This window comes from Durio zibethinus, chromosome 16 (genome assembly GCF_047325235.1).
Source record: "Durio zibethinus cultivar Kanyao isolate XHJ-2024 chromosome 16, ASM4732523v1, whole genome shotgun sequence".
Taxonomy (NCBI): Eukaryota; Viridiplantae; Streptophyta; class Magnoliopsida; order Malvales; family Malvaceae; genus Durio; species Durio zibethinus.
In genome coordinates, this window is record NC_143177.1 from 468,844 (window position 1) to 486,506 (window position 17,663).

General features: G+C 36.8%; 5 protein-coding genes and 1 pseudogene across 5 annotated transcripts; 2 read left to right on the forward strand and 4 right to left on the reverse strand.

Annotated features, from left to right (window-relative positions):
• Positions 1-704: 704 nt before the first annotated feature.
• On the reverse strand, positions 705-1,997 carry LOC111298307 (putative ubiquitin-conjugating enzyme E2 38 pseudogene; annotated as a pseudogene).
• A 1,188-nt stretch (positions 1,998-3,185) lies between these two features.
• On the reverse strand, positions 3,186-5,353 carry LOC111298598 (GDSL esterase/lipase At4g16230-like). Its single transcript, XM_022893324.2, has 5 exons — positions 4,788-5,353; positions 4,553-4,683; positions 4,087-4,332; positions 3,729-3,984; positions 3,186-3,624 (listed from the first exon to the last, which is right to left on the reverse strand). Exons 1-5 carry the CDS (start codon positions 5,035-5,037, stop codon positions 3,401-3,403), a joined length of 1,107 nt encoding a protein of 368 aa, XP_022749059.2. The 5' UTR covers positions 5,038-5,353; the 3' UTR covers positions 3,186-3,400.
• A 1,875-nt stretch (positions 5,354-7,228) lies between these two features.
• On the reverse strand, positions 7,229-9,200 carry LOC111298306 (GDSL esterase/lipase At4g16230-like). Its single transcript, XM_022893080.2, has 5 exons — positions 8,891-9,200; positions 8,640-8,770; positions 8,273-8,515; positions 7,905-8,157; positions 7,229-7,724 (listed from the first exon to the last, which is right to left on the reverse strand). The coding sequence occupies exons 1-5, from the start codon at positions 9,198-9,200 to the stop codon at positions 7,501-7,503; spliced, it is 1,161 nt and encodes a 386-aa protein (XP_022748815.2). The 3' UTR covers positions 7,229-7,500.
• Positions 9,201-10,306: 1,106 nt separating this feature from the next.
• On the reverse strand, positions 10,307-12,755 carry LOC111298597 (Peroxidase family protein). Its single transcript, XM_022893323.2, has 3 exons — positions 11,582-12,755; positions 11,094-11,454; positions 10,307-10,994 (listed from the first exon to the last, which is right to left on the reverse strand). The coding sequence occupies exons 1-3, from the start codon at positions 11,789-11,791 to the stop codon at positions 10,591-10,593; spliced, it is 975 nt and encodes a 324-aa protein (XP_022749058.2). The 5' UTR covers positions 11,792-12,755; the 3' UTR covers positions 10,307-10,590.
• A 223-nt stretch (positions 12,756-12,978) lies between these two features.
• On the forward strand, positions 12,979-14,747 carry LOC111298596 (putative pectinesterase 67). The gene is made up of 5 exons (XM_022893322.2): positions 12,979-13,369; positions 13,455-13,617; positions 13,746-13,952; positions 14,038-14,285; positions 14,379-14,747. Exons 1-5 carry the CDS (start codon positions 12,981-12,983, stop codon positions 14,530-14,532), a joined length of 1,161 nt encoding a protein of 386 aa, XP_022749057.2. The 5' UTR covers positions 12,979-12,980; the 3' UTR covers positions 14,533-14,747.
• Positions 14,748-15,440: 693 nt separating this feature from the next.
• On the forward strand, positions 15,441-17,388 carry LOC111293415 (uncharacterized). Its single transcript, XM_022886157.2, has 4 exons — positions 15,441-15,687; positions 15,840-15,895; positions 16,940-17,006; positions 17,106-17,388. The coding sequence occupies exons 1-4, from the start codon at positions 15,559-15,561 to the stop codon at positions 17,184-17,186; spliced, it is 333 nt and encodes a 110-aa protein (XP_022741892.1). The 5' UTR covers positions 15,441-15,558; the 3' UTR covers positions 17,187-17,388.
• Positions 17,389-17,663: the final 275 nt, after the last annotated feature.

Sequence of the window (17,663 nt, forward strand, 5' to 3'; positions counted from 1 at the left end):
ATTTCTTTTTGCTTAAGAGCTTTCACACTCTTGAACAAGTGGATGGTTGAAACATTTTGAATACTGCATTTGCCTACATACACATTAATTAGTAATTGTAAGTGATATATTCCTTATCCAAACATCATTCAAGAAGCGATAACATGGCAAAGGCGAAAATGGGGCCAATTTGATGACATTCTATTCTGGGTATCAAAATATGGATATCAGATGTAGGTGATACATCCCCAACATTTATAGTTTCTTGTTTTTCTACTATAAAGTAAGGTAGTTTTCTTGATGTTGAAGCCTAGTTGAGCTGCGGTGGTCACTGGCTAGTGGCTAGGACTCGAGCGACTCTAACTTGCCATGGTCCCAACCATAACCAACTTGAATTGGTCAATATAGGCCTAACAATTCAAGTCTTATTTGTAAGTCACCAACCACTGAATTTGGTTTGGGTTCTCACTGATTAGCTGGGTTTGCATTTGCTGAATCAAGCTATGATTCAACTTTTGACATTGGTACTCCATAGTCCATATCACCTCAAGGCCTAAACTGGCTAAATGGTGTTAAAATAGAGAAGGGTAAAAAAATGGGCAACTTCACCCACATATTTGTGTTAAAAGCTAAAAGGCAGCCACAAAAACAATGACTGGACCTTGTTGAAAAAAAAAACTATACCTCGACCAACTTTGTTCTGAACCCATAAGACCAATCCAAATATGCAAAACAAGAAAATAATGAAAACCCATAAAATTATTTAGTAGATTAAAGCCGGCATATGATTGAATAAATTTAATAATTTAGCATAAAATCAAGCTAATTCCTTCTTAATTAATTCCCTTTTACTTGATTGCTTCTACCATTTCTGCCAAGTTTCATTCCAAAAGCCTTGTTTAGTTTACCAAACAGCCTCCTAGTAACTCCACGTGCCTTTCTCACTTTCACCTCAGTCACCTGCTTGATTTTAAACCACGCCAGCTTCTTCTTCTCCTGCTCTTCCTCCTCCACATTCAGTTCTTCGATGGAATTCCCCAAAGAAGCTCCAGCCTTAGAAAACTCTGCTGCCAGCTCTGGATATAACCGTTTCAATGACCCTTTAAATTTCTTAGGTACCTTAAAATTCCCTGTCCCAGATGTTCCAGATCCATCATTCTTGAAGCACCCAACTTGAACTCTCCCATTGACATAATTCATACAGGCTAATAATATGGAGCTCCCACGCTCCCTGAAATGCCCAAAAACCAACCCTTCAAAATTCGTAGGCGGTTTCCTCATTAGAAACAGCATCGTCTTACAAGACATGACAAAAACATCCCTGTTATAAGCAACAGACAATTGTTCCTTGATGGTCTTTCCAGGCAAAATTCCATTAATGATAGGCTCATTATAAAACGGTTTTTCATTAAGAACCAAAGCTTGGATCGAAACCAAGAGCTGAAGCACGGTCGTCGCCTTTGGGTTCCATTTCTGAAACTTTTCTCCAATCCACGTGTTAATTAAACTCAAACATACCTTCCCGTCTGGATACAAGTTCGGGTTGATCGAGAGCCCAAAAGATCGGTAATGAACAAGTGGAGGTCCTACTGGGTAATCAGGTGGAAATGCCAAGTCGAAAAAAAAGAGTCCATCATGGTAAGGTGTACCTGCGGCTCCGATGATTGCAGCCCTTAAGAGATCGATGCGTTTCTCGTAGACGCGTACGAAGATGGATTCTGGAAGGTTTTTTTGCAGGATCCTCCATTCTTGCATGATCGCCCTGTGGACCGTGCTTGATGCGTTGGCGAAGTGCTCCGGTGGGGCGGATTTGGTTTTGGGATGGGGGTTGAGGAAGAAATGGTCGGAGTCATCTGATACGACGTCAAATTGGTTGAGAATGTCCGTTTCTTCGACTTGAAAGTTGCCATTTTGGGACTCAAAGTGAACTGAAAACGCCATGATTTTGTGGTTTAATTCATGGGATATTTCTTTTTTGTTGCGACTTCGGAAAGTGGAAGACAGGAGTACTTTAAATAGTTTATATTATGGTTTTTTTCTAATTCTACAAAGTGACTTGGTCCTGTCAATAAGATCCGAGATGGACGGTGATTTTTATCACAAACACTTTGATCAGACGGTATGCGACTCTAAAGCAACTGTGTGGGCCCTTACTCTTAGTTATGATTCGGAAGTGGGTCCATTTGAAGCAGTGTTCAAAGCTTTCAAGAGGAACATAGAGAAAGCAAGAGCAGAATATATACAGAAAATGATCAACTACAGGTAAACTAATCATTCGAAAAAGAAGTGAGTATGATATCCTTGGAATTTTAAAACATGCTGGAGATAACATGTTCTATTTGATGCTTGCTAAATCTAAATCTTTTCTTTCTTGGGATGTGTACATTGTGCAGTGTGAACTTCCAAGCTTGTAGACTGTAAGATTTCATTAACCTGACCTGTAGAAGAAAAATGATTCTGTTAGGATTGTTGCACCTGCTGATGTGTTTTCATTATCCTAACATGCTGATTCTGATCGATTCAATCCTCAGCTGCCAGAATATATCAGGCAGGCAACTGATGATTCTTTGTTATTGAATGCACCCTAAATTCTGAAAAAGCCTGCTAATTCACCGCAACCTGCGTACTTGACTCTTAATAGTCTGTGGCGCAATTCCTTTGCTTCATTTCTCAATCTGCCGTGGTTTTATTCAATTAGATGAAGTCGGTATTTGTGGTGGAGACTTAATGGCCGATCAATCACTCATCTTCTAATAAGCCAAATTTTACTAGGCACTGAGTCGGAAATCAGAATTGGGGCGTCAATAAGTCTACTTTTTAACATTTTTGTACCAAGTTTTTTGCATACCTGTTTTCCCTCCCCTGTTTCCTGATTTACTGTCTCTTGGTGCTTTTTTTTTTGCAGCTTTGTTGTACTGAAAGCAAGATATTTCGGCTTTCTTATTGGATAAATTGAACATAAAACAGGGAGAACTGGTTCTAAATCGCTCAGGTTTCATTGCAAATAAAATAAAGTAGTTCAAGATCGATCCATACCTATTGCTTAACTCAGCCGGTGGAAGCCTTTAATGATGACACACAGGAGAAAGAGAGCGTATGTCGACGGTAGAAGAATTTTGTCTTCTCATCGTCGTATTTAGTTCATCATCCATCATTAGTTATAGCCTTATTGTCTTCCAGAACCAATCACTTTGCATTTTCTAATTGAAACAACACAAGATTGAAGTTTATTACAGCTGATTAGCTGAACAATGGACAAATTAGTTGGGCAAAGTTCCCTTCTGTTACTTTGGCACACTTTAACACAATGTCCTTTTCTTCAGTGGCAACTAGTATGATAGTATCACTTGTACTTTTCTGTCTAAATGTACTATCAATTCCGAGCAGAACATTTTCTTGCCAGAATTTTTTTATAATCAAATCAAATATTAGCAAGTTGCCGAATGTTCATTGGTGAAATATCATTAGAGTCACCATCCAAGAGATGTTTTGCTATGATGACATTGGCAGCATCAGAAGGATGGTATGGATCCCAGAAAACATACTTAGATCTGTCCGGACAAACTTTTGATGACGGGCCACATGGGATCAGGCCTCCAAAGCTGCCTGCAATATAGCAACAGGCAAAGCTTCCACTCTCAAAACCTGTAAATGGAAAATTGTTAAACCATTTCAGAACAGGTTAGGCAAATTTAATCTAGTCCTGAGATTGTTACATGAAAAGTCTAAAAAATTTAAAGCATTGGTACCATAAGATCTGTAATTTTGTATGATATTGTCTACAATGCGGTAAACATCGGCATAGACGAAATTTGATCCTTTCAGGCTTGTGCTGAGCGCTTCAATAAGACTCCTCAACTCAGTGTTAAATCGCTGAGCCAGCTGATTTGGACGACTAGCACAGCTATCTCCTTCTGTTGGATTTAGGTCTCTCTCATATGGTATACAACCAATAGGGCCCACATTTACTACAATAATCTTTCTAGCACCCAAAGAGTAAAGTCTCTGCAAAAAGTATCAAATGTGTCTAAGTAAAATTCCCATGGAACTATAATGGTATTTGAAATGAGGCTTTGATTGAAATAATAGAGATGAGTTGAAAATTACAGTAAGCTGTAGCCTGAATCTTCCAATCATGGAAGCCACAAACACTTCTGGAGGAACTAACTTCTGCTCCTCAGCTGAGACAACGGGTGTAAAGTAGTTATTGATAAAATCATTGGATCCCATTGTAACTGAGAAAAGAGCACTTTGAAGCATCTCTAGAGCTGCAGGAGCACCTATGCTCGAGATTATATCTTGCCTTGTATTTTCAAAATTGTCTAGCTGTGCGTCAAAGTTGATTCGACCACCCTGTCATTACATGCATATTTACTTACTACTAATTTTGAGGGCTGCGATGGTGGATTCTTGAACATAGAAACCATAAGATAATGTAATCTCAAACAAGGGGTTCAATCAGTTCCTGTGTTGTAAAACCCCAGAACTATACTTTTAATCAACTGACTGTGTCTTTACTGTAATTAGAAATTGAAATGTTCAAATGGCACAAACACCTTGGAAGAAACCTTACAAAAATTTTTCCTGTGTGATTGAGAATTCCACCTCCACCTGATGCATAATTGACACCCTGAAGAACAACTGGTCCCCTAGTTGTAGGAGCTAAGTAAGGAGGAGTAAAACCTGGAAGACCCAATTCCTGCCCTGCAATTGGAAAAATAAAATTTGCATTGAACTTGTAAGTTATAATTGGTCCCCTCTTGTTCAGATTTGGAATCATGCAGGAAGCAACAAAAACTTCAACTTGCCTATAATGTCAACGATTGTTCTTCCATTGGTGAATCGCCCTGTTGGCCCTCCGAAATCAATCCCATTCGGAACAAAATTAGCCTTGGACAATGATGCAATGTAATTGTTGTTTCCTACATCAACCAAGGAGTCCCCGAAAACAAAGTTAGCAGGAACATCCTTAGCAAAGCAGATTTTCAATAACAGCTTGACTGTCACGATTTGGAACACAATCCTAATAATAATTTGTCTATTTGAGAAGTCACTCATAATGAAGTCAAGTAAAAGAATGCAAAAACACTGAACATTGATTCTGTAGGCCCCTTGCTAAATGTAGTAATCAAACTTACAAGTTACAACTAAAAGAAAAATCAAGAGAAACTACCCCAAAAATTTTAAAAAAAAATGGAGAGAAGATATTGCAATGGAACTGAAATGATCCTTGTATAGTTTATATCCAGAATCAATCTGAGTATGAAACAGAAAATAAAATGGTGTTCACATGAAGGTCAGTGACCTAATGAAGATCAAATCAAACGCTTCATTTTCTTAGGACCACAAGACAATCTAAGATCGATCAGACCTCAAATTTAAAAGGAAAATTACACTGGTTTTATAGATGAGCATAGTCTGCTACAAGCAACAGGGTGGTAAGTGCAACATTAAATGATCTGCAACATCTCAGTACCAAAACACTCGAGAAAAAAAGCTATCAATATTTGTTAATAATACAAGTATGAAAAAGTGAAAGAGCTGATCCGGATACAACGGATTGTGTGCTACTGTGCTTTGCTTAATAGTGGAAGAATATTAATTACTCTCCAGCAACCCAACTGTCCAAATTTCAAATCAATTTATATGTTATTATCAATTTTTATCACAGGCCTGTGATTCAACGTAGTCAGTGTTTCTTTATTTTTGGCCAAAATATATTTAGTCATTTATTGTGATTTCAGAAGTTTATCCTAGATTAATAATAGTTCTATGGTTGGGCCACAAAATTTATGAGAAAAATTAGAAAATAATATAATTTTTCTAGAGGAAATATCAGTGGGCCGATTTATGCATCTTTAAAATCATCCGCAAAAGGGATTGACCATAGACAAAACCTATGACAATTCATATAAAACAAAGGGCCGATTTATGTTTTTTTTTTTTTCTTATGTTTTATGTATTAATTATAATCTATTAGATGATTTGAGATATATTCCAACATATATAAACCTGCTATAGCATTTCTTTCCCTTATAATTAATGAACAACATTGAATGAAGAATGCAACAAATAGTAATGGGTACATTGATTGCTAAATTGAATTGTTGATCACAGAACTGATGCCAAAGCCTATTTCCCCATCCGTTTTTAGGGGGTCGGTCGTATGCATGTTCCTCTGTTGAGGCACTTAAATTTATTTAAAGCTCCAAAAGGTTGCAATTACATGATAGAAATTGTTCACTAATCACCAAAAATAAGGTATTGCATGTAAATCCCAATTTCCTGTTGGCTGCTTGCTTAATTTTATGTCATTTAAGGGATAATGGTTCCCAAACAAGGAATCTCCCCCAGTTGGCTAAGAGGTTGGCCCTGGCGTAGACTCATCCACCCTATACCACAGGCTGCTAACTCTCCTGACCAGATCTGTCTGGACCACATCTGCTATGCATGAAGTCTTTTGTGGGTGTTTCCAGTTTTTGTTAGCAAGCCTGGGAAACTATACTCAAATTATGGGTCTAACTTGGCTTGAGGTTTTCTTTTGTCAGAAACTATGGGGTTATCACTCAGCACTCCCTACCCATTTTATTAAAAGATTGCCTAGGCTTTTTCTAACAGCTTCAAAACATACAAGATATTATGTACTAGTTGTCTCCACTCTCCAGCTTTAATCAAAGTAGCATATTGATTATTGCTCGTGATTCTTCAATTTTCGTTTCCCATAACATCCTGATTTTATATTCTGTCAATACAATGAATGAGTCACGTTATACGACATACTAATTCTTTTACTTTATTTTCTTCTATGGAAAAGGGGGTCAGTCACTAATTTCAGTGCTACTCCAATATCGCAATAATGATTTTGCCGACAAAATATCTATATTGTTGGACAGATTTGGTTGCGTTGCCCATGAAAACATAGCTGTATTCCAAGAGCAAGAAATTAAGAATGGCAGGCGTTTATAATGCAGCCAACCCTTTCCCAGCCCTTCTTTCTGAAAAAAAAGTCCGGATTCAATAATAAGTTTTTGGTTCAACCGCAATTCGCCTACTGTAACCTAATTGACACTTTTGAAATGGAAAATTTTCCATAAAGTATTTATTAGGCGGTGGAATATGTACAGAGTGGAAGTGAGAAAATGAAAAAAAAAAAAACCCCAGTTGGCTTGCATAATGATAGACAAACTAACGATATTAGAAATCTAACTCACTGGATGCCAAATATAGATATGATAATCGGGCTTGCATTTATATTTTACAACCGGAAACCAATGGCATTTGCAATTTGATAAATAAAAAGCTAACTAATGGCATAAGTTTAAACTTGTTAATGCTTGAAAAAAGCATTTCTAGGACTTTCCAGGACCTAGGATATATCCTTTTACTACACAAAGTCTCATGTGTACCTCTTCCTTCTTTTGGTCTATGATGGAATTGTGCAAAATAAAATAGAGAATTTGGATTTAGGGATTGCAATTAGCTAATCCATTGTGGTTCATTCACTCCATCGCGATGAAGAGGTCAAGAATGCACTAATTGCGGGATGTTCATAGGAGACATGTACTTTAAGCCACCATCCATCATATGTCTTGCAGCAATTAGATTGCTAGTTTCTGTCAAATGGAATGCATCCCAGAAGACATATTTGGTTCTGTCGGAACAAAATTTAGATAATGGAAAGCAGGGGACTAGACCCCCATGAGCTCCACCACTGTGACAGCATGCAGAATCTGCATTTCGAAATCCTGTGGAAATAAAATAAAACAGATTTCATCATAATAAGGAAATTAACATCAAGTAAATTCTGAAGTTACATATTTTGTTATATGAACATATGGCGAAAGTATAAACCACTTGTGAAAAGTTTTGTACTCAAAGTTCTGATGCATAAAATTAAGTATCCTGAAAATTAACATTATACACACCATATGATTTGTAATTGTGAAGGATATCTTCCAGGATTGCATGAATATCTGCATAAACATAGGTTGAACCTGTCTGATTTGCTGTAAGATCCATGAGCAGGCGCTTCAATCTTCTGTTGTATGAGTGGATGGGCTTATTTAAAGAACCAACACAACCTTTTCCATTCGGATAATTGTCTCTCTCATAAGGGCTACACCCAATTCTTGGAACATTTGTCACAACAATTTTTCTAGCTTCCAAATAATAAAGTCTCTGCAGAATCAACAAAATATAATATATACAGCATTACATTTGTAATAATATTTCAGTCATACCAAATAAGTTGAAGTGAGCTTCTGATATGACAAGAACTCAAGAAAATCTTTACCGTAAGTTGGGACTTCAATGTTGAAGTCAGAATGTTTAAGTATGCTCGTTGACCTTGAGACGATCGATTCTGCAAAAAAGTTATTTGCTGCCCAAAGAACAAATCATTTGCACCAATAACAGCCACAAACAATGCCCGATGCTTCAGCAGTCTTTTAGCTTCCCGCCTGCCGATTCTTGAGACAATTGTTTTCTTGGTTTTCTCAAAGTTACTGATTTGTTCATAAAAGCCAATATGATCACCCTGTGAATTATGAAGGGATTAACAGTTGCTTTTTATATTTATTAGCTGATTTTGCATTAATTTCCTCAGTAACACATCATTTAAAAAAGATTTTAACGGTTAAGTTTGTGAGAAGAAATCTTACCCAGACTATTCCAGTGTTGCTTAAAATACCAGAACCAGAAGAAGCATAATTGACGCCTCTTAGAACCATGTCGCCGTTGGTAGTTGGAGCCAAGTATGGAGGAGTGAAATTTTTGGCACCCAAATCCTGTTCTGCCACAAACAAAGTTCAAACAACAAACTCTCAATCTGGGGTTGTTGTCCTTGTAATGTTGGCTAATACTACAGGTAAAGTAACTTGAGGCACAAGGTAACAAAGGAAGCAATACTTGCCTAAAATATCAATAACTGTTCTACCATTAGTAAATCTCCCAGAGGAACATCTCCTGCAAAAGTCAATTCCGTTTGGAAATGCTGCCTTTGCAATTGTGTTGATGTAATTATTGTTTCCTACATCAACAATGGAATCTCCAAAAATGAAGATGGCAGGAATGTTCTTGGCCGATGAGATATAAAAAAAAAAGAGGAATATTAATGCTGAAATGTGAAACATAACTTCAGAGATTGAGAGCGCGTTTAGTATATGACACACAATAAGATCCGACTTGAGAATGTTATGAGACTTGAAGAGGCAATGTTTCATCCTTTGAGGCTCTTAATTGATTTGTTTTTGATAATGCGGTTAAGGGGGCAATCATACCATCGGAATCTAATCCTCTTCCTGATGATTTTAAAGGCACAATTCCTCGTATCAGTCTGATGCATTTCATTGAAATTTAATGGTGGCTCAAGGTGTTGTGATAAGACATTAGATAATTAATTTCCTTAGAATTCCTTAACGTTAATAAACAGCGCCCCAGAAAAAAATAAACGCAGCCTTTTGAAAGGATTCGCTGCATGATTGACCAACCAGCTTTTGTAGCTGAACCTAACTCAGCTGAATGTTTCTTGCGCATACTTGCAACGGCAATTTTGGGTGAAATTGTCTTTTGTTTTCTCTCTCTTCTCTTTGTTTTTGCCCTTTATTTCTGTCTCTAGGTAGTTGGGAAGCCCTTTTTATGTTACCTCCAACCAATAATTGACTTACATATAGCTACCATTTCATTTCAGTATTGGTGAATATTTAAAATTTTCTCCATCATTTTCATGAAAACTTGCCTGCTATCTACATGATCTCATCCAAAGAAGCCAGAAATTTCCTGCTACAAAGAGTACAAGCTGATAGATAGTACAGGAAAACTAGACAAAAAATGAAAAAACAAGAGAAACCCCTGAACTAAAGCCCCAGTTCTGACGAGGTCAGCGTTAAACAAGCTACATGGTCTTGTAGCTGATATATAGTACAGGAAAACTAGACAAAGAATGAAAAAACAAGAGAAATCCCTGAACTAAAGCCCCATTTCTGACGAGGTCAGCGTTAAACAAGCTACATGGTCTTGTAAGAACAATCACTAAATATTTACATGACTTCACTACAACAAAATTTTCCATATGATTAATTGTAAATGATGATATGTACTTATAATATAATTGTGAAGCCATGTTAATATCCTGTAGTAGTAGTAGTAGTTTGGCTAAGCTCGTGCTCACACCAACAGTCTCTGATAGATAAAAGGGGCAAGGTAATTATTAAAAATAGAAGTGAACTGAGAGGGGATAAGAATAAAGTAAATCAACAATTGTGCTGTAAAAAATACATGTACCAACAAACTGAGATTGTACTAGTAATTTCTTTTTGGTACGCTTTGATTTATTTCTTCATTGCCTTATCAGAATTGTTGGTTTGGAAGAGAAAAATCAATTAAAAAGGCTTAGTCAAATGGACCTTTGTCGAGCTTGGATTATGTTTGGGCTCTCAAGAACCCTGAAAAAGCGTGAAAATGTCGTCACTTGTCAGTCTTATTGATAATTGGCCAAGTAGAAAGAGGAAAACCATTGTCAACAAGCTTAATTATTATCAATAATCAAGGTAGAACTTAGAACAGATAATGATAGTAGGTTCCGTACTATCCGGAACCAGCAATTCGATCTGATCAATTTATTGCATTACAATTCTTTCTAATGACACCTTGTTTCCCAGTTAGGACCCCGGAACAAGATAGCTTCACAAAGGCAGAAGAGAATGCCTGGAAGAAATCATCCTGATTAACAGAGAAATGTTGCATAAAATGAGCTGTTTGCGGGTCTAATGCCATTTCAGCATCAATTTTCAGTACTCCCCTGCCTCGCATTGCATTAACATAGTATTCGTTGTCAAACGCAAATGAGGTAGGATCGTTGAGAACAAAGCTTAAGTTTGAGGTTAAAGGTCCCCGGGGACATGTTAACCTCAAAAATGCTGCAAAATCAGGTTCCATTACTCTAAGCTCACCATTGTTAGGACTGTATAGACGGTTCTGAATGTTTGAACAATGCGTAATCCCTAGCGTGTGGGCACCTGCAAAGGTAAGTAAAGATAGCAAGTGGTATTTCTATATAACAGAAATGCATATATACATTAATTAACTATGCATGTTCAACAAATTCATGCGATTACCCAAAATGGCAACAGATTCTGCAGGAGTCATTCCTTTCTTGGCGAAAATATTAAGCATGTCAGCAACTCCAGCAGTTGCAGGAGGGAGCAATGCATCTGCAAGTTCATAGCTAGGAGTCTGAGGAGAATCCCTTCGTCCCAAGGGAATATTTATCCTTGGACCTCCAGTCAGAGCCACTGCCTCTCGAGCAGCCAATATGAGAATGTCAGCACAAGAAACTTGTTGGGGGCATTGCGCTTCTACCATTGATTTTACGATGCTTATTAACTTCCTCTTTCTAATTCCAAAATTCTTAGTCGAGGCCATCTCTGTTGGAACACTTCCTTCTCCTGGGTCAACTAGAATGGAAGCATCACAACCCTGAAATGAAATTTAAATGTCGAATGATATAGACTGAGGGACAAAGCAGAAGGTATTGGTGCAAAACACCTTGAGGCCTTGACTATAAAATGCTAGTATATGAATAAACTATGAACTAGCTAGGTACCTGAACTTGGCAGTCATGGAACATAAGCCTTAACAAAGCAGCCGGTGAAGTGGGATCGATCAGAAATATGGCCTGAAGGCCATTTTTCACAATGTCCTCAACTTGCGGGCACGATTTCTCATAGAAATGATAAGAGAGGCTGCAACCTTTAACCCCAAATCTAAAGTGAAACAGAAAGAATACTGCAACTATGGTTTTGATCATAACCATTGGTCTTTTTGTAAACAATAAAAGAACTTAATTGCAGATATGGCTATTAAAGACAGATAAGGACTATGGTTGTTTGGCCTGGTGAAAAAGTGAATTGCTTTTGCATATCTTATACCAGCCGGGAACATATATTTATATCACTTTGCCATTTGATTAATGATTGTTATAAGATGAAGAAGTAAATAAATAGTACTTTGACAGTTACTTATAATCTTTCCTTGATGTGATTGGCAGTAAATTTCATCAAAAGCTGCCAATTACCACAATCCGCATTATGAGGTTTCTATTAGAAATAGAACTAACATTCATCTCGGAACTTCAAGTGCCCGTGACCTTTTGGGGCCAAAGGTGATTTCAGTGAGGTAGGCCAAATGATTCTGATTTGCATCTTGACTTTCCCCGTGAAATCAACATTAAGAAATAATAATTTGCAGCTCAAAGTGAAATGAATATAGACAATTCAATCACCATTAAAAGTAGCTCTGAAGACAGAATCTCTTTCCCTCACTCTCTCCTATGTTGTATACCAGGGAATGCCAGCAGAATTCCCACAGTTTTCTTAATATTCACAAACTGTCAATTTCAAATATTTAATAACCCTTTCATAGTTTCATTTGCTGCCAGACCAACTTCATTTCATCATTTACTTGTAGTTCTCCATTTGGATTGAAGACTTATTGCTCCCTGCCATCAGAATTTTCTTCAAGTGAAAAAGCTTGACCCACAATTGGCAATTACTAATGATTAAACAGTAATCAAATGGTTATTTGTGTGGAAATGTCTATAAGCAAACCCATGCTATATATTTTCCTTCAAATAAGCATCCCATCAGCCAAATAGGCCGTGCAAATTTCTGTTTTGCTTTGTATTCTTGGCTTTTTGACACTTTCTTTTTTTTGGTTTCCAACTAAACAACGGCTCAGAATTTGTCATTTATATCGGCCAATCAATTCTATGTATTGAGCTCAAGCCCACTTAAAAAATATTACCACAATTACTAAATGATCCATCAATTAAAACCAAATTTTTATCCCCACAAATCTTTACTGTAATGCTATTATTATTCCAATCGAAGTTAAAAAATAAAGGAAAGTTCTTAAACAAAGCAATGCATGTGAGCCACAAAAGAATTTGTTGGAGGACCTCTAAAATAGAGATTCCGTTCCCAACCAACTTTTCGCGTCAATTTATGAACATCCAATTTTACCTTCCAAACAAACTGCATGCCAAAAAAATCTTCAGCAACCTCTCTAAAGAGCTTCTGCAATCTCCTGCCAGAAGCCTCAAACCAGCTTCAACCCTTCATAACATGGCTTGGGCAGTTTCCATTGGACCGATGCATCTTGCATTTGCAGCCACTTTTGCTGCTGCAATCTGTTTCCCAGGTTTTGCTAATGGCCTATCCGCGGAAACAGTCATCGACTCTCCTCTATTGACAGAGAAGATTGGCACCAATAGGACAATCAAGGTTGATCTCAGTGGCAATGGAGACTTTACATCTGTTCAAGAAGCCATTAATTCTGTTCCAAAGGGAAATTCTGGATGGGTTATTATCCATCTCAGGAAAGGGGTTTACCGGTAATGATTTCTTGCCAGATTCATTTCTAAGGAACTTGTTAAGCCTGATATTTTATTATTTTGTTTTCAACATTCTGACTGGCAGAGAAAGGGTGCACATACCAGAAGATAAACCCTACATCTTCATGAGAGGTAATGGGAGAGGAAGGACTGCTATTGTCTGGTCCTTGAGCTCTACTGTCAACAAGGCCTCCGCCACATTTACGGTTGAAGCCAAACATTTCATTGCCTTTGGCATTAGCTTCAAGGTGAGAACCTCTTCTTTTAGAAATTTGTTTATCACCAAAATGTTTTCATCATTGGCAATGTATGATAAAACATTAATATCAGAAAAAGAAAAAAAAAAGCTTCAATTTTGTTTTCTCCTTCAACGCAGAATGAGGCACCCACCGGCATTGCTTATACCTCTCAGAATCAGTCAGTGGCAGCTTTTGTGGGTGCAGATATGGTTTCATTTTACCATTGTGCTTTCTTTAGTACCCACAACACTCTCTTTGACTATAAAGGAAGGCATTACTATGACAACTGCTACATCCAGGGCTCAATTGATTTCATTTTTGGCCGTGGAAGATCAATTTTTCATGTAAGTTAGAAATCAAATTTGATTTCTTCATCAGAATCCCGAGTTTTTGAGAGAAGAAGTTTTGATTTTATGACCATGGATGCAGAACTGTGAGATCTTTGTGCTGCAAGACAAGAGGATTCAGATTCATGGGTCTATTACAGCTCAAAACAGGGGAAGTCCAAATGACAACAGCGGTTTTGTGTTTGTCAAAGGAAAGGTTTATGGCATTGGAGGTGTATACTTGGGAAGGGCTAAAGGGGCCTATTCAACTGTGATTTTTGCAAATACATACCTGTCTAGGACAATAGTACCCCAAGGCTGGACAGATTGGAGCTACCACGGAGGTCCAGAGTAAGAAATTCTGCCCTTGTTCTTTTAAATTTATGGTCCACATTCTCCATTTTCTATTATCTGATGTAGCCTGTTTATATGAATGAAAAACAGTAATCTATTCCATGCGGAATACCAGTGCTATGGGCCAGGATCTGAAACAAATGAGCGAGCTCCTTGGGCAAAACAACTGACAGAAAAGGAAGCTGAATATTTGACTTCCATTGATTTTATCAATGGCAAGGATTGGCTGCCTGTATGGCTATGAACTTTTCCCGTGTGGCATTTTAACGGCCTCCAGGCTTCCTACTTGAAGTTGGCTGGTTTCATGCATAGTCTGGCCTGAAGGCCTTGAGCTCAGATGAAAACCTTTTTTGTAGAAGCTAATTTTTCTACAGCACTGCAAGTGCACACGGATTTTGTAATTTCTGTATTTCAATTCTATTCATTAGCCAAATAAATCTGTTGCTGGTTTGAACTATAGCTTGAATGGTAGACTGGTATCAAGCGCATTTCTTACTTTTTTCATCCAGGGCAATTAATGTTGATATTACAGAAAAAATCTATCAGTCCAACGTGACACGACAATTAATATATGGGAAATTGTTTCATTCACCGTAATCAATAAACAAATATTTCTTAGAATATATTAAAAAATAAAAAAAATTAATTAAAAAAATAAAAAATATATAATTTTTTTTAATCTGACAGTAAAATTAAATAATTTCACTGTCATTTTATAAAAAAGAACATTTAAAACAAATGGGTCAAAAAATCAACGATAAAAGAAAAAAGTCCAAAAATACACCTTCAAAATAATTTTTATTTTATTTTATTGTGGGACAGTATCACTAGGATTTTAGTATTGCATCAATTCAATTTTTGTATTAAAAACTAAACTAATTTTTGTTGTGCTGATATTATAAATTATTAATCATATACTCTATTAATGAGTAAAATAAATGAGCTGCGAACTTTCTAATGAGTTTGTGAAATTCAGTCCAATGAGGGGCTGTGAAGTTTTTCTAAAATCCAGACCAGTTTGAATTAAAAATGGGTTGCAAATTTGGAGCAATCTTGGGCTAAGTTGGCCTAATTTGTCATGTTACGAATGGGCCTTAAGAAACCCACGACATAGAATCCAATGGATGAAGGATTTGATATATCTCAACGTCTTTTCTCTTTGACTCTACAAGTGGGGAACTCAAACTCGGGGCTAACGACGTTAGGGTTTTAGCTTCGGAAGCTTCTTCTGTCTGGTCTCCCTTACCTTGCCACTGAGCAAAAGCTGACAATGGAATCTGGAGATGGCGGCGTTGACAGAATCGTTGACTCTAAGGATTTACAGCAACAGAGCAAAGCCTTTGACAAGCTCACCGACCGTGTCGAAGATCGCCAGCTTGATTCTTCTCGTGCCCAATCGGTCCTCTATCTATCTAAATTTACATTCTTTATTTGTGTAATTTTTATTAAAAACATAACTTTCAAACAAACTTTGCTGGGTTCTTTTTTTGTTCAAAAAAAGAGAATTTTTAATGCTTTTTTTTGCTCATTGGTTTGGTTTTGACGTGGTAGGCCATGGCTTCGATTGCTGCGTCAGCTGAAGCAGAAAAGAATGCTATGATATTGAGGTTTGATTTATTTTTCTTTTATTAATTTCATTTCTGTAGCTTTCCGGTAAGAGAATAATTGATTTTTTTATTGAATTGGCTTGAATTCTTACTATTTAAATTGAATTTTAGTCCAATTAGGTGACTTTTGTTTAATTTTGAGATTTTTTAAAGGCAGGGAAGAGGATTGCTTTGCTTGAAAAAGTCATCTTGGTTGGATTGGAATCTGTAGAATTTACTTTGCTTTGTGTTGTGTCATTATGTTTTATAATTGTTTAGGCCTTTAGATTGATTGGAACATTAAAATCAATCGAATGTTGTCGCACACTCATGTCCTGGACGTGCTATGAGTTTTAGTTAGCAAAGGTTGTTGTACTGATATTTCCTTTTATTGATATTTTGGACAAGAAATGTTAGTTTCCTTAAAATTGTCAACAGCTTTTTGCATATGGTAAATTGAGGTAAGAGGATAGCTTAAAGAATTTTACTACTGCTATTAAAACACAGAAGGGGCCATATCATTATGGTTGAGGCTTTAGTATGCATTATGCGATAAACAGGATTGTGAGCCTGCTGAAAGCTTGTCATCTACTATGCTTATGGTGAAAACAGATTGAATGCTGATGAGAATGATATCCTGCAATTTTAATCACTGTTAACTGGATAATCATATTTGATTTCAATTTTGCAATATAAGGTTTCTCCTTCTTCTTCTTCTTCTTCTTCTTCTTCTTCTTCTTCTTTTTTGTCTTTTCAACGTTTATGATCCTTCTATTCTTCCTCGGCCATGTTATTGGGGATGCCCTGAATCCTATTGCAGTATCATAAGTTTTAGGCCTTTTGAAGTGAAAGATTCTATGCTGTCATTTTTCAATTTTCTAAAGTCTCACTTCTCTGAAATTTACTAAACTTGGTTATCCATGGTTATGCTAATGTGGAATGCATCATGAACTTATTTGTGAATACATATCCTCAAGTACTTCTGTTTCTTGGTTCACTTACAGAATTTTTGAATTTCTTCTCAATGCATATCTAAAGCAAATGTTACATTTTTGTTCCATACAGAGAGAAAGAATTAGCTTCTGTTAAGATCAATTCGGCTGATGTCGACATCATTGCAAATGAACTAGAGGTTTGGTTCCTTTTGTTGTTCATTTTACATTTTTTAACTTGTATCAATGTAATAATTCCATAGATTCTAATTACCTTTCATCTTTTGCACTGGAAAAAGTTGGACAAAAAGGTGGCTGAGAGAACACTCCGAGAGCACAAGGGTGATGCTGTTGCTGCTATTCGATCCTTACTTCACTAAACCGAGTTGGTGACATAAATTGATATTTCTCAAGTTTTTGCCAAAACCATTTGTAAGATGGTGATCATTGAAATGTTAACATGAATAGCTACACTGCAGTCATCATCACTGTAAACGTTTCAGAGTCACTTAACTCAGTTTTAATGGTGATGGCAGCTATGCATATTGTTTTCCCATTTATATATGTTTTATTTTTATCATATATTTTTACATGTATGTTTTAACTTCCAGCATTTTCTTTCATTCAATATGAACATCCGAGGTGATTTTGTAAGTGATTTTGCATCATTGGTTACAAAGGGTTACCTGAAAAAGGTTAAGTCCCAAAGCTTTGGGCTGTCATGCCATCCTTATCTTAAAACCACATGCCCTGGAGATAAATTTGATTGAATTGGCAAAACAGTACTTGGAAAACCTCATCTCATCTCAATTCCATACGTAATATTTTCAGTGAGGACTTGTTTGCAACTGCTTGAT